The sequence below is a fragment of the Leptodactylus fuscus genome, chromosome 4 (genome assembly GCF_031893055.1).
Source record: "Leptodactylus fuscus isolate aLepFus1 chromosome 4, aLepFus1.hap2, whole genome shotgun sequence".
NCBI classification, from domain to species: domain Eukaryota; kingdom Metazoa; phylum Chordata; class Amphibia; order Anura; family Leptodactylidae; genus Leptodactylus; species Leptodactylus fuscus.
Window position 1 is genome coordinate 207,511,010 of NC_134268.1, and position 16,980 is coordinate 207,527,989.

General features: G+C 44.7%; 1 protein-coding gene across 1 annotated transcript in view; it reads left to right on the forward strand.

Moving 5' to 3' along the window:
• LOC142200942 (macrophage mannose receptor 1-like) overlaps positions 1 to 16,980 on the forward strand; it is a 92,992-nt gene that overhangs the window by 64,497 nt on the left and 11,515 nt on the right. The window contains exons 25-28 of the mRNA XM_075271688.1: positions 5,071 to 5,300; positions 6,118 to 6,283; positions 9,181 to 9,330; positions 9,670 to 9,786. Coding sequence (XP_075127789.1) covers positions 5,071 to 5,300; positions 6,118 to 6,283; positions 9,181 to 9,330; positions 9,670 to 9,786 — 663 coding nt within the window. The remainder of the gene's footprint in view (positions 1 to 5,070; positions 5,301 to 6,117; positions 6,284 to 9,180; positions 9,331 to 9,669; positions 9,787 to 16,980) is intronic.

Here is a 16,980-nt window from a genome sequence, read left to right on the forward strand (position 1 = left end):
GTTGGTTAGATCCTCTCCGCAAAGCACATTGTGCACAATCCCGGCACCACTGTTCAATTTGAGGGCGCATTCCCACCCAGTAGAAACGATCCTTAATGGTTCGTTCTGTCTTTTGGGCATTGAAATGTCCTGACTGATTATGATACGCATCCAAGATCAAAGGAGCGTCTTGTCTTGGTATCACAATCTGAAACACTCGCTCATGGGTACGAGGATTTACATAACGGCGGACCAGTTTTCCTTGCAGATAGGTTAAACGACCGCGCTCTCGCCAAAGATTTTGAAGTTCAGGGCTTGCATTGTTATCTGGACCTATTGAATTAGAATCTTTTAAAAGGTCTTTTAATCTTTGCAATGTTGGATCTTGTTTTTGGACTTGTTCCCAATCCATATGATGGAGGGACTCAACTCGCACGGTCTGAAGGGTACAATATTTAGTCCGGACATTTTGATTAACACGTTGAGTGACTTTGTCATAGAAGTCAGGGAGTTCAATTTCTTCCCATATGTCAGGGTCATCTAGGTCATTAATTGACTCTTGGGGTAACCGAGATAAAATGTCAGCATTAACATTCTCCCTCCCTGCACGGAATTTTAAGGTAAACTGATAATTGGCAAGACGTGAAGCCCAACGCTGCTCAATTGCTCCCAATTTGGCAGTGCTAAGATGGGTCAGAGGATTATTATCTGTGTATGCAACAAAAGGAGTGGCGGTGAGATAATGATGGAATTTTTCGGTAACCGCCCAAACCAAGGCCAGAAACTCCAACTTAAAGGAGCTGTAGTTAGAGTCATTACGTTCAGTCGCCCGAAGCGATCGACTGGCAAATGCAATGGGTCTAATCAAACCTTCTTGTTTCTGGGACAGGACAGCACCAAGTCCAGTTTTACTTGCATCTGTTTGCAGAATGAACGGTTTACTGTAATCAGGGTAAGCAAGGACATTCGGACCGACTAAGGCCGCTTTTAACTCATCAAATGCTTTTTGCATTTCAGGGGTCCATTGGATAGTTGGACTCTTACCAGATCGGGTGGTAGACTGACCTATCAGTACAGCCTGTAAGGGTGCAGCAATCCGGGCAAAGTTTTTTACAAATCGGCGGTAATAACCGGCGAACCCAAGGAATCTACGGATGTCTTTTACCGTTTCAGGAGTTGGCCAGTCGCGTATCCGTTCAGTGTACTGAGGATCTGGCGACACCCCATCAGCGCTCACAATGTGTCCCAGGTATTGGATTTCAGATTTTAGGAGATGGCATTTGGAAGGTTTGAGTTTCAGACCATAGCGATCCAAAGACTCAAACACTCTCGCAAAGTGATCCAAATGCTCTGCATATGTCCTGGAGTAAACAATTATATCATCCAGATATAACAGGACAGACTCAAAGTTTAGATGACCTAAACAGAACTCCATGAGCCGTTGGAATGTGGCAGGCGCATTGCACAACCCAAATGGCATCCGGTCAAATTCAAACAGACCCATTGGTGTTGTGAAGGCAGTTTTTTCAGCATCAGCTGGGGACATAGGGACCTGCCAGTATCCACTGGTAAGGTCCAGAACAGAGAAGTAGGCTGCAGACTGAAGAGCTGCAAGGGACTCCTCTATCCGGGGCAGTGGATACGCATCCTTGTGGGTGATATCATTCAATTTGCGGTAATCCACGCAAAGGCGAATGGTACCGTCCTTCTTTTTGACGAGTACTAAGGGAGCAGCCCAAGGGCTTCGGCTGTCCCTTATGACACCGGAATCCTTCATGTTTTGGAGTAAGCCTTTTACTTGTTGGTATTGTGCTGGGGGAATGGGCCTATGTCTTTGCTTGATGGGAGGATGATCACCAGTTTGAATTGTGTGTTCTACTGCAGTGACATGCCCAAAGTCCATAGGGGACTTGCTGAAAATGTGTTCGTATTCGTGAACTACCCGCAATACCCCTTCCAGCTGAGATGAAGGCGTCTCAGGGGTTCCAAGGTGAATCTCTTGCCACCATTCTTTTTGCTCCCCAGTGGGGTTACATGTGGGTTGTGAATTGGTGGTCTGAGCTTCACAATGGACTCTCTGGAGGCAATCAGCATCCTGAACTCTGGATAATTTGGCAACCACTGTATACCGAGGTAGTGTAACTTCAGAATCCCCAAAATTCAACAATTGTATAGGGACTCGTCCATGGGTCACCTTAGCCAAACTACGGGCAGCAATAACTGTACGATCCGTAGGCATTGACTCGATGAGCACGGAGTAATCCCTGCCTTTGACACCAAACCTGGCCCGGCACCAGACCATCATCACATGACCAGGTGGTAAGATGATGGGTCTAGCGTCAGTCACCCTAGCTTTTCCGATCTCACCTTGGGAAAGTTGTACCTGTTGTTGTTGTACCAAAACCTTAATGGCCTTATGGTAGATGTGTCTCTCTTTTGGAGCGGCTATTTGAAGAGTGTCAGACAAGGCAGCAATGGCTTCATCAAAACAATTAACTAAGACATTGGTCCCAATGATGATGGAGGGAGTGTCTCTGTCTTTGGCAACGTCCACAATGACAATCCCTTGATCCTTCAGTTCGGTTTTGCCAATCTTAAGGGTGGCTAGGAAGTATCCTACCTGTTTAAGTTCTTGTCCATTGCTGGCAATTAGAGTCACCTGCTCATGAGGATTGCGTGGTTGTAGCTGATCTTGAGACCAATATTTTTCAAACTGGGCAAGGGGCATGGTGGTCGTCTGTGATCCCGTATCCAAGAGAGCAGTCAGTGGGATGTTGTTCATATTGATGGAAAGGATAGGACGGTCTCCAATGAAACGTCGGCCCCATTCAGGTGATAGTGGACCATGGTGGTGGTTGTCTCCTGGGGGTAGGTCCTCTGCCCCAGGACGGCCTAGTTTAAAGACTGGCATTCTCGTTCAACATGTCCTGGTAAATGACAACTTCGACAGATGGGCCTTCCGGATGAATCAAACTGGTCCGTGACCCTGCGACCGGGTCGGAATAACGGTCTGCGTGAATACTGACGTGGCGAAGGTCGCTGCCAGTGCCGGGATGAGGGAGACCTCGGTGGTGTCAGCTGAAGGTCATCCACTTTTTTGCAAAGCTTAATTAGATTCTTTGAAAGTTCAGCGATTTGTCCTTGGAGTTCAAGGTTGGAGTCAGAAGGTTGGATCTGTGCGCACTGAGAAATGGGTTGTTGGATTACACAGGGCGGAGGTGCTGTAGAAGCTGAGGGCACATTATGCTGCTCCTCTGGCATTGTGTCCACTTTAAGGATTTGGATGGCTGTCTCTTTAAATAGGTTGAAGGGTCGGTCAGGGTCTTGAGAGTTAAGCATACGTAGTTGCATTTTAACTGCATCAGGTGTAGCACCCTCGATGAATTGCTCCTTCAGCGTGCAATCATAATTGTGAAGCTCATGAGGATCTAGCTGCGCAACCTGGCGGAGAGCTTCATCCAAGCTCAGAGCATAGTCTCTAAGACTTTCACCTGCGTTCTGCTTGCGGCTAAAGAACCGAGCTTTTAGTTCTGACAGAGTCTTAGTTTCAAATATGGCGCGCAGTTTATCAAATATTTGCTTAACAGTTTGTTTCTCCTTAACATCCCAGGACTTAACTTCACGGAGGGCTAGTCCTCCCATCTGACCCATTAACATAGCAACATTCTGCTCAGCAGTGAGGGGATAAACTTTGAAAGTTGCTTGCATCTTTTCTTTAAAGTCCTTTAGGGTATTTGGCTCGCCTACATAGAGCGGCAGCCATGGCACGCCTGGGTAATAAGGCATTGTGATTGGCATTACTGCAGCTGTGGGGGCTGAAACACTACACCTCTCTTCCTCATCCTCACTACTGGACCCTTGGTGTTTAAAACTGACAAAATCCCTTTTTTCTTTGTTCCTAAACATACTGGCAGTACGTGGCTCACCTGCTTTTGCCGGTGCTGTAGATTCAGGTATAGCGTGCGATGCAGGGCCAAGATGGCGATACTGCACAGTGTCGCAGTCACTGATCCTTTTTCCTGCCGGCAGCTCAAGTGCCTCCTTTTTTTTTTTCAATGGCACAGCAATCCTGTTCGTGACGCCAACTGCGACCACCCCGGGAGAACCGTGCAGGAGGCTGGACTGTCACGGTGACCTTATAGGCACCAGAACTCCCAGGAGTGGTGCACAGGGAAATAGGCAGAGTCAGTTAGATGTGACGCCAGTTGGAGTATTGAGACACCCGCTGGTCCCTGGGCTGAGATGGTGATGTGGGTGCCAGTGCTCTACTCCAACAAAGAGCATTTGCCCAGGGCTTAGCTGCAAGGAAGGCAATGTCCAGGCCAGGATCAGTAGAAGTGCTCACTGCTTTATTGTAACTGGCATCTGCTGGTTACTTGTCCTGTAGCAGTGAGCTGTGGCACAGTGGCTTGTAGCTGGATGACACCTTCCCCTGTATTAGCAGAGAGTCTAAGATGGCTGCAGATCCAGCTTCTGGTCTACTGCAGGGGCTCAGTTACCTAGTAGAGGTCGGTGCAGGCTGCCAGGGTTATAGCTCTGCTTAGCCTGATATAAGCCTGTCCTCTTACTGATAGTGATGGGGGCGCTGTCACAGCTTCTCTGTCCTGCTACTGCTGTGGCAATCCTCACAGCACAGTGTCTGAAACACAAGATGGCCACTGCCACACTTCTCCTTGCTTCTTCTTCCCTGGCTCTTACAGAATACTACTTCCTCTCCCTGCTATGACTATTTCCTGTTCCAGCTACAGATCCACTCACTATAGTGTGTGTTGCTATGGAGACCACAGCTCACTAGGACAAGTGAAACCAGAGAACAATAGCTTAACAACATTACACAAATGAATACAGAATAAACATGGCAACACATACAATCCATCATAACATGTAAGGCACTTCTATGGCCAAATAACCATTAGTAACTCCTGTGAGGGGGTTACATCAGCGATATATAAAATCACGTGTGCCCGAGGACATGAAACGTCCTCTTTAAATTAAAAGTGACTTTTTCTAAAAATTACCAAAAATGAAACAAACCTCAAAGGTCTGTTGTCTTCCTCTGCAGTAACTGATTTATTTTCATTTCTTCTTTAGATCCAGGTCTACCACTTATCCCCACCAGTCCCTCAGACCACTATAAATATGGAGACGCCACCTACAAGTTTGTTACAACCAAAAGGACGTGGGATGAGGCCCGTCAGGAGTGTCTGAAGGATAATTCACACCTAGCCAGCATCTTGGACGGGTACACCGAATCTTTCCTAAAACTCCACCTGGCTAAACATAAGGAGCCTTTTTGGATTGGCCTGTATAGTAGGAACGAGGTGGGGATATTTTTATTATTTATATGTGTAATCAAGCAAGATTCAGCAATGCTATAGTCTACAGATCATACATAAGGACAATAAATGAACAAGTGAAGGTTCTCGCTCTGGATGACTCAGGACATCCAACTGCAAGGCTCATACGTACAGCTAACTCATAGTGATGAGTCCCTTGTAATATTCTAAAGCTATACATAAATCTGATCATTCAGTGATAAAGCAGCAGCAACCTGACATTACCAGGGTGGGAAAACAGATATTTTGGGATTCCCAAGTTTAATAACACCAGCCTGTAGCAGCCCCAATACCTGATTATTACTGGATTGTTGCATGGTAGACTGTGCCCGGCTGTTTCCGGAATCCCTGGTAGTTGTGATCATTGACAGAGTCCAACAAATCCAAAGTGGTTAATACAATCCTGGTTTTGCAAATCAAAACACAACCCCCCCCCCCCAAAGAAAACAAAACAAAAAAACAAAACAAAACATTAAGTCTAAGGCTACAGGGACAGATTTGCTATCGTAATGTATGTCTGCATAGGATATCATCCCACAACTGCGATATCTCTGGTACACAGCTAATTCAGGGACTCTTTCAGCAACCAAGAGTCCCTGCACTGGGAAGGGTTTGCTCTCGTGGTCATTCACCATGAGCAACCCCAAAGCTTCACTGCACTATATAAATATTGAGGGGACAGAAAATCACAAATCATATATATAGTTGGGCTACCAATACAGTGATTTGTATTTTGGGTATATTTTTACACATTTGCACCCATTTGTAATGTTTTTGATGTTTACAACTATAATTCTTTCAGACTGGAAATACATACAAGTGGGTTGATAGCTGGAGAGTTCGATACACTAAATGGGCCACTGAGGAGCCAAGAATGGACAAGTCCTGTGTATATGTGGATAAGGATGGAAAATGGAAGACGTCGTCTTGTAATGAGAGTTATTCTTTTATCTGCAAACAAACAAGTGGTAAGTCCATATATTTTAAGGTCACTGCGGCCACCACTAGTGGTGCGTAAGGAGTTTTCCCATTTGGGCCATTTATGGCCTATCCTAGAAACATAAAGTTATATGGCACAAAAGTGTGTAACACAATTACTCACCTGGAGGGGATTGTAACATGGAAAAAGTTCTAGTTTCTCTAGATAAATGGTCCAAACAATGGAAACTGTAGTTCAATGTAAGATAATGCACGTGGGGAAAATTAATCCTCGCCAAACATCGTATTGCCAGTTCTGTGCTAACCAAAACTTTAGAAGAAAAGGATGTAGAGGTCCTGATATCAGAAAAACTTAAAAATTTGTACATATTGCTGCCAGGCAGCAGTGAAAGTAAGTAAGATTCCTGGCTGTATAACTAGAGGTATAACCAGTAGGAGGAAAGAATTTCCACATTTAGACTACTGTGGTCAGATCTGGAGACACCACATACAAAAAGACATAGGTATGTGTTAAGATGTGTTACCTAAGACTTCAGAGGAAAAGGATTTAGGGTGTCTGATATAAGACAGCTTCACAATGAGTCAACAGTGCAGTCAAACGGCAGTGGAAGTAAGAAGAGTGGCATGCAAAAGTTTGGACACCCCTGGTCAAAATGACTGTTATTGTGAATAGTTAAGCAAGTTGAAGATACAATGATCTTCAAAAGGCATAACGTTAAAGATGATATTTTCATTATTTTTCATATTTTACTTTTTCAAAATAACAAAAAATAAAAAGTTTGGGCATCTTGAATGGTTATATCACAGCTTATAAAGGCTTTTTGTAGCCAAGCAAGAGTCTTTCAATTCTTATTTGAGTGACTTTTATCCATTCTTCTTTGGAAACGTCTTCCTGTTCTGTGAGATTCCTGGGTCGTCTTGCATGCTCTGCTCTTTTGAGGTCTAGCTACAGATTTTCAATGATGTTCAGATCAGGGGACTGTAAGGGCCATGGTAAAACCTTCAGCTTGTGCCTTTTTAGGTAGTCTAAGGTGGATTTTGACGTGTTTAAGATCATTATCCATCTGTAGAAGCGCTCCTCCTCTTCCTCCTCTTCTTCCTTTGCCATTGGCTGCAACACAACCCCAAAGCATGATTGATCCTCCCCCATGCTTAATGTTTGGAGAGATGTTCTCTAAACACACATTTGATGACCATTGTGGCCAAAGAGTTCTACTTTATCCTCATTGCTCCACAGGACTTGTTTCCAAAATCCATCAGGCTTGTTTAGCTGTTCTTTTGCAAACTTCTGACACTGAATTTTATGGTGAGGATGCAGGAGAGGTTTTCTTCTGATGACTTCCATGAAGGCCCTATTTGTGCATGTGTGTCTGAACAACAGAACAATGTACCACAACTCTAGAGTCTGCTAAATCTTCTTGAAGGTCTTTTGCAGTTGAGTGGGGGTTCTGATTCGCCACTCTGGCAATCCTATGAGCAGCAGTCTCTGAAGTTTTTCTTGTTTTTCAAGACTTTAACTTATATTCCTTTGCTGTTCCTGGTAACTGCCATTATTTAACTACATTTGGAACTGAGGAAAGGGCAACTTGAGAACACTTTGCTATCTTCTTATAGCCTTCTCCTGCTTTGTGGTCTCCACCATCTTCATTTTCAGGATGTTAGGCAGCTGCTCAGAAGAACCCATGGCTGTTGTTTTTGGCACAAGGTTAGAGGAGGCTGTGGATTTATAAAGCTGTAAAATTTGCATCACTTGTCCTTTCCTTACGATGACAGTGAACAAGCCATAACCATAACTGGCTAATGAAGGTCTAAGACCTTGGCCAAACTTATCCATGCTCACAAATCTACAAGGGTTCACAAATTATTGCTAGGTACTCCATTCTGTTTTTCACTCTAAAATTGTACTCAAACATAATAATACACTGATATTGCTTAACATTATAGACCAGTTTGTTTCATCTTTAACTTTATGTCTTTTGAAGATCATTTCATCTTTAATATGCTTAACTATTCACAATAAGTCACTTTTAATAATAAGTCACTTTGACCAGGGGTGTCCAAACTTTTGCATGCCACTGTAGTCTGCTCAGTTGTCTAGCTAGAGGTATAACCAGTTAGATGTTCAGCTGTATAGTTAAAGGTCTACACAGTAGGATGTTTGGCTGTATAGTCAGAGGTAAAACCAGTAGGAAGAGAGATAATCGCTATATTGTGAGTGCCTACAAAAAGACGGAGATAACATGGTACGGGTACAAAGGTGGAGGGTCTGAAGCATAAATCATATCAAGAGGGGCTTAAAGAACTTGGAAGGAAAGAAAGGGGGGACGTAATGAAAACCAACACATATGTTAAAGGTATAAATAAAGTTCTAGAGGGAAGTGTTTTCAATAATAATAATAATAATAATAATAATAATAATTAATTATTATTATTATAAATAACATTAATCAAAGAAAATGGTGCAAACCTGAAATTAGTCGGAGGGGAAAATTGGAAGCAATGCAGGAAATATTATTTCACTAAAGCTAGGAACAAACTTCTAGCAAATGTGGTTGGGAAATCTTCACACTAGTGTTTGGGTTTCTGTCCTTTGGGTCTGTATGGGGACCCAAAAAACTGAAACCCTATGTGCTTAAAAAGTTGTTACATGTAGAAAACCCACAGACCCTATATACTATAATGAGGTCTGCTGGGTTTCCGCTGGGTTCCGCCAATTTTATACTGAAACTGGTAGAGAGAAAAGTCAGTTGAGACGTACATCACTCAGTACTATCCCTCACCTCCTAATCTAATTGTAAGGGTAGATAATACACTGCTACTTGTAGTCTGTTACATAGGTTTACATAGAAGCAGTATGTAATTAAAAAAAAAAAGTTGTATACTGTACATCACCTTTGATGTTGTTTTCTAATTTTTTGTTTTAAAGTCATCCTTCCCACTAACCCACCTGAAACACCGGGAACCTGCCCAAATGTAACTTCCAAAGCCTGGATTTCCTTCCGTGGCCATTGTTATATTTTTGAATCCTCTTCCTCCACTTCATGGTACAAGGCAACCTTACAATGTCTTCAGTATGGTAAGTTTCACAAATAATTAATAGAAAAAGTAGAATTTTCCTAGACTTGTAACAAAAGCTGATGTTATTAAATATGGATATTTTGATCGATACATTGTAGATGTAATAACAAACAGTATTTACCTACAAATGAACCAAAAACATTTCCAACCATACAATGAGGCATTCCGAAAGGCACATTTTTACAGTGGATATTCTGAAGGTATTGGTCCTGAATGGGTTAGCTGTAAATGATATTTTATGAAGCATCAGATCATTGACTATGTTGTGTAATACCATGTACCTAGAGGAAAGGATTCCAAGACACATATTCACTAATTCACTGTGACAATTTTCTAGGTGCCAGTTTAACTTCAATTGAAGACTCTCCTGAATTGGATTTCCTCCTCCGTCATACTCAGTTACTCAGCGATGAGGAAAGAACATTTTGGATTGGATTGTACCATAATGTGGAAGGTATAGTATCTTATAGTATCAGAATATGAGGCTTTCTTCACATGACACTGAAAAATGGTCAGTTTAAAAAAAAAACAAAAAACTTGCTTTGAAATAGAATACCCCTTCATCAGATTGGTACTCCCTCATCTTGCTTGTCCATCTACATAGGGCTGCTGTTAGGGAATTGCTAGATGACAATTCTCCAGAAGCTGCTGGAGAACCCTGGGAAGGGGCACAAGGGACAGTGAGCCCTAAGCTGAAGCCCCCCACTGTGTATTGCCAGGCCTTATCCTACGTAATAGGTGGCAACTTGAAGACAATCCCTTTCTATATACGTGATACACAAATCGCAGACAAGACGAACAACAACAAAGGGAGGTCAGCTAGCCAGGGTTCGGTAACAGTCGAGCAATGCAGAGGCAAATCGAAGTCCAAAAGAATAGTCAGTAGGGAAAGCCAGAGGTCAAGGATTAGAATACAAGTCAATTAACAGCAAGCCTGTCATTCACTGGCTTCTATTGCAGGCTACTCAATGTAGCCTGCAATAGTAGCCCCGGTATTTTGCAATGCATTAACATTGTAATGCATTGCATTAGTGATCAGACCCCCTGGAGTTCAAGACCCCTAGGGGATCTAATAAATGCATAAATTAAAAAAAAAAAAATAATAATAATTAGAGATGAGCGAACAGTGTTCTATCGAACTCATGTTCGATCGGATATTAGGCTGTTCGGCATGTTCGAATCGAATCGAACACCGCGTGGTAAAGTGCGCCATTACTCGATTCCCCTCCCACCTTCCCTGGCGCCTTTTTTGCTCCAATAACAGCGCAGGGTAGGTGGGACAGGAACTACGACACCGGTGACGTTGAAAAAAGTAGGCAAAACCCATTGGCTGCCGAAAACATGTGACCTCTAATTTAAAAGAACAGCGACGCCCAGCTTCGCGTCATTCTGAGCTTGCAATTCACCGAGGACGGAGGTTTCCGTCCAGCTAGCTAGGGCTTAGATTCTGGGTAGGCAGGGACAGGCTAGGATAGGAAGGAGAAGACAACCAACAGCTCTTATAAGAGCTAAATTCCAGGGAGAAGCTTGTCAGTGTAACGTGGCACTGACGGGCTCAATCGCCGCAACCCAGCTTTCCCAGGATCCTGAATGGAATACACTGTCAGTGTATTCCCGTATACCCGATATATACCCCGATACCCGTTCCAACGGTGTGCCCCCCCACCTTCACCCCAGAAATACCCTGCAAGTCCCCTAGCAATAGAATTGGGGCTATATACACCCACAATTTTTACTACTGGTATACAGTGCCATTGTCTGACTGGGAATTCAAAGAATATATTGGGAATACAAATACCCTCATTTCTTGCTACTGCCATATAGTGCCAGTTTCTGACTGGTAATTCAAAGAATATATTGGGGTTATAAATACCCTCATTTCTTGCTACTGCCATATAGTGCCAGTTTCTGACTGGTAATTCAAAAAATATATTGGGGTTACGTGCACCCACAATTTTTACTACTGGTATACAGTGCCATTGTCTGACTGGGAATTCAAAGAGTATATTGGGAATACAAATACCCTCATTTCTTGCTACTGCCATATAGTGCCAGTTTCTGACTGGGAATTCAAAGAATATATTGGGGTTACGTGCACCCACAATTTTTACTACTGGTATACAGTGCCATTGTCTGACTGGGAATTCAAAGAATATATTGGGGTTATAAATACCCTCATTTCTTGCTACTGCCATATAGTGCCAGTTTCTGACTGGTAATTCAAAGAATATATTGGGGTTACGTGCACCCACAATTTTTACTACTGGTATACAGTGCCATTGTCTGACTGGGAATTCAAAGAGTATATTGGGAATACAAATACCCTCATTTCTTGCTACTGCCATATAGTGCCAGTTTCTGACTGGGAATTCAAAGAATATATTGGGGTTACGTGCACCCACAATTTTTACTACTGGTATACAGTGCCATTGTCTGACTGGGAATTCAAAGAATATATTGGGGTTATAAATACCCTCATTTCTTGCTACTGCCATATAGTGCCAGTTTCTGACTGGTAATTCAAAGAATATATTGGGGTTACGTGCACCCACAATTTTTACTACTGGTATACAGTGCCATTGTCTGACTGGGAATTCAAAGAGTATATTGGGAATACAAATACCCTCATTTCTTGCTACTGCCATATAGTGCCAGTTTCTGACTGGGAATTCAAAGAATATATTGGGGTTACGTGCACCCACAATTTTTACTACTGGTATACAGTGCCATTGTCTGACTGGGAATTCAAAGAGTATATTGGGAATACAAATACCCTCATTTCTTGCTACTGCCATATAGTGCCAGTTTCTGACTGGGAATTCAAAGAATATATTGGGGTTACGTGCACCCACAATTTTTACTACTGGTATACAGTGCCATTGTCTGACTGGGAATTCAAAGAATATATTGGGGTTATAAATACCCTCATTTCTTGCTACTGCCATATAGTGCCAGTTTCTGACTGGTAATTCAAAGAATATATTGGGGTTACGTGCACCCACAATTTTTACTACTGGTATACAGTGCCATTGTCTGACTGGGAATTCAAAGAGTATATTGGGAATACAAATACCCTCATTTCTTGCTACTGCCATATAGTGCCAGTTTCTGACTGGTAATTCAAAGAATATATTGGGGTTACGTGCACCCACAATTTTTACTACTGGTATACAGTGCCATTGTCTGACTGGGAATTCAAAGAGTATATTGGGAATACAAATACCCTCATTTCTTGCTACTGCCATATAGTGCCAGTTTCTGACTGGGAATTCAAAGAATATATTGGGGTTACGTGCACCCACAATTTTTACTACTGGTATACAGTGCCATTGTCTGACTGGGAATTCAAAGAGTATATTGGGAATACAAATACCCTCATTTCTTGCTACTGCCATATAGTGCCAGTTTCTGACTGGTAATTCAAAGAATATATTGGGGTTACGTGCACCCACAATTTTTACTACTGGTATACAGTGCCATTGTCTGACTGGGAATTCAAAGAGTATATTGGGAATACAAATACCCTCATTTCTTGCTACTGCCATATAGTGCCAGTTTCTGACTGGGAATTCAAAGAATATATTGGGGTTACGTGCACCCACAATTTTTACTACTGGTATACAGTGCCATTGTCTGACTGGGAATTCAAAGAATATATTGGGGTTATAAATACCCTCATTTCTTGCTACTGCCATATAGTGCCAGTTTCTGACTGGTAATTCAAAGAATATATTGGGGTTACGTGCACCCACAATTTTTACTACTGGTATACAGTGCCATTGTCTGACTGGGAATTCAAAGAGTATATTGGGAATACAAATACCCTCATTTCTTGCTACTGCCATATAGTGCCAGTTTCTGACTGGGAATTCAAAGAATATATTGGGGTTACGTGCACCCACAATTTTTACTACTGGTATACAGTGCCATTGTCTGACTGGGAATTCAAAGAATATATTGGGGTTATAAATACCCTCATTTCTTGCTACTGCCATATAGTGCCAGTTTCTGACTGGTAATTCAAAGAATATATTGGGGTTACGTGCACCCACAATTTTTACTACTGGTATACAGTGCCATTGTCTGACTGGGAATTCAAAGAGTATATTGGGAATACAAATACCCTCATTTCTTGCTACTGCCATATAGTGCCAGTTTCTGACTGGGAATTCAAAGAATATATTGGGGTTACGTGCACCCACAATTTTTACTACTGGTATACAGTGCCATTGTCTGACTGGGAATTCAAAGAATATATTGGGGTTATAAATACCCTCATTTCTTGCTACTGCCATATAGTGCCAGTTTCTGACTGGTAATTCAAAGAATATATTGGGGTTACGTGCACCCACAATTTTTACTACTGGTATACAGTGCCATTGTCTGACTGGGAATTCAAAGAGTATATTGGGAATACAAATACCCTCATTTCTTGCTACTGCCATATAGTGCCAGTTTCTGACTGGGAATTCAAAGAATATATTGGGGTTACGTGCACCCACAATTTTTACTACTGGTATACAGTGCCATTGTCTGACTGGGAATTCAAAGAGTATATTGGGAATACAAATACCCTCATTTCTTGCTACTGCCATATAGTGCCAGTTTCTGACTGGTAATTCAAAGAATATATTGGGGTTACGTGCACCCACAATTTTTACTACTGGTATACAGTGCCAATTTCTAACTAGGAATTCAAAATGCGCAAGGCTCCCGGAAAGGGACGTGGACGAGGCCGTGGGCGAGGTCGGGGGAATGGTTCTGGGGAGCAAGGTAGCAGTGAAGCCACAGGGCGTCCCGTGCCTACTCCTGTGGGGCAGCAAGCATTGCGCCACTCCACAGTGCCAGGGTTGCTTGCCACATTAACTAAACTGCAGGGTACAAACCTTAGTAGGCCCGAGAACCAGGAACAGGTCTTGCAATGGCTGTCAGAGAACGCTTACAGCACATTGTCCAGCAGCCAGTCAGACTCTGCCTCCTCTCCTCCTATTACCCAACAGTCTTGTCTTCCTTCCTCCCAAAATTCCGAAGCTTTACAGAACAATAACCCAAACTGTCCCTGCTCCCCAGAGCTGTTCTCCGCTCCTTTCATTGTCCCTCAACCTGCCTCTCCACGTCACGATTCCACGAACCTAACAGAGGAGCATCTGTATCCAGATGCTCAAACACTAGAGTCTCCTCCATCTCCGTTCGATTTGGTGGTGGATGACCAGCAACCCACCCTCATCGACGATGATGTGACGCAGTTGCCGTCAGGGCATCCAGTTGACCGGCGCATTGTGCGGGAGGAGGAGATGAGACAGGAGTTGGAAGAGGAAGTGGTGGATGATGAGGACACTGACCCGACCTGGACAGGGGGGATGTCAAGCGGGGAAAGTAGTGTGGATGTTGAGGCAGGTGCAGCACCAAAAAGGGTAGCTAGAGGCAGAGGCAGAGGTCAGCAGCTTAGGCGAAGCCAGGCCACACCCGGAATCTCCCAAGATGTTCCAGTTTGTACCCAGCCCCGAAAAACTCCCACCTCGAGGGCACGTTTCTCGAAGGTGTGGAGTTTTTTCAAGGAATGCGCCGAGGACAGATATAGTGTTGTCTGCACAATTTGCCTCTCGAAATTGATTAGGGGCTCTGAGAAGAGCAACCTGTCCACCACTTCAATGCGCCGTCATTTGGAATCCAAGCACTGGAATCAGTGGCAGGCAGCAACGGCAGGACAAAGGCCGCCTGCCGTTCACGCCACTGCCACTGCCTCTGCCTCTGCCTCTGCCACTGCCACTGCTGACTGTGCTGGCGATGCACTCCAGAGGACGAGCCAGGACACCACTTCATCTGCCTCCGCCACTTTGTTGACTTCTACCTCATCCTCCCCTGGTCCTGTCTTATCTCCTTCTCCTGCACCATCAAAGGCACCATCAGGCGTTTCTTTACAACAACCCACCATCTCTCAGACATTGGAGCGGCGGCAGAAATACACTGCTAACCACCCACACGCGCAAGCCTTGAATGCCAACATCGCTAAACTGCTGGCCCAGGAGATGTTGGCGTTCCGGCTTGTTGAAACTCCCGCCTTCCTGGACCTGATGGCAACTGCGGCACCTCGCTATGCCGTCCCTAGCCGTCACTACTTCTCCCGGTGTGCCGTCCCCGCCTTGCACCAGCACGTGTCACTCAACATCAGGCGGGCCCTTAGTTCCGCGCTTTGCACAAAGGTCCACTTGACCACCGACGCGTGGACAAGTGCATGCGGACAGGGACGCTACATTTCACTGACGGCACACTGGGTGAATGTAGTTGAGGCTGGGACTGCTTCCCAAACTGGCCCGGTGTACCTCGTCTCCCCGCCTAACATTCCTGGCAGGGACACGAGAAGAACACCCCCCTCCTCCTCCTCCTCTACCGCCTCCTCCTCCGCCACCGCCTCCTCCTCCGCCACCGCCTCCTCCTCCGCTGTTAGATTGACCCCAGCTACGAGTTGGAAACGTTGCAGCACTGGCGTTGGTAGACGTCAGCAGGCTGTGCTGAAGCTGATCAGCTTGGGGGACAGACAGCACACTGCCTCCGAGGTGAGGGATGCCCTCCTCGATGAGACGGCAATATGGTTTGAGCCGCTGCACCTGGGCCCAGGCATGGTCGTTTGTGATAACGGCCGGAACCTGGTAGCAGCTCTGGAGCTTGCCGGACTCCAACATGTTCCATGCCTGGCCCACGTCTTCAACCTAGTGGTGCAACGTTTCCTAAAGAGCTACCCCAATGTTCCAGAGCTACTGGTGAAAGTGCGGCGCATGTGCGCCCACTTTCGCAAGTCGACAGTAGCCGCTGCTAGCTTAAAATCTCTCCAGCAACGCCTGCATGTGCCACAACACCGGCTTTTGTGCGACGTCCCCACACGCTGGAACTCAACGTTTCAGATGTTGAATAGAGTGGTTGAGCAGCAGAGACCTTTGATGGAATACCAGCTACAAAACCCTAGGGTGCCACAAAGTCAGCTGCCTCAGTTTCACATCCATGAGTGGCCATGGATGAGAGACCTTTGTGACATCCTACGGGTCTTTGAGGAGTCCACAAGGAGGGTGAGCTCTGAGGATGCGATGGTGAGCCTTACAATCCCGCTCTTGTGTGTTCTGAGAGAATCCCTGATTGACATCAGGGATAACTCAGATCACACAGAGGAGTTAGGGATAGCATCCGATCCGTCACAGCTGGAGAGTAGGTCCACACATCTGTCCGCTTCACTGCGTTTAATGGAGGAGGAGGAGGAGGAGGAGGAGGAAGAAGAGTTGTCCGATGATGTGATGGTGATACAGGAGGCTTCCGGGCAACTTCGAATCGTCCCATTGTTGCAGCGCGGATGGGTAGACATGGAGGATGAGGAGGAAATGGAGATTGAACTTTCCGGTGGGGCCAGAGGAGTCATGCCAACTAACACTGTGGCAGACATGGCTGAGTTCATGTTGGGGTGCTTTACAACCGACAAGCGTATTGTCAAAATCATGGAGGACAACCAGTACTGGATCTTTGCTATCCTTGACCCCCGGTATAAAAACAACATCTCGTCTTTTATTCCGGTAGAGGGGAGGGCCAATCGCATCAATGCTTGCCACAGGCAATTGGTGCAGAATATGATGGAGATGTTTCCAGCATGTGACGTTGGCGG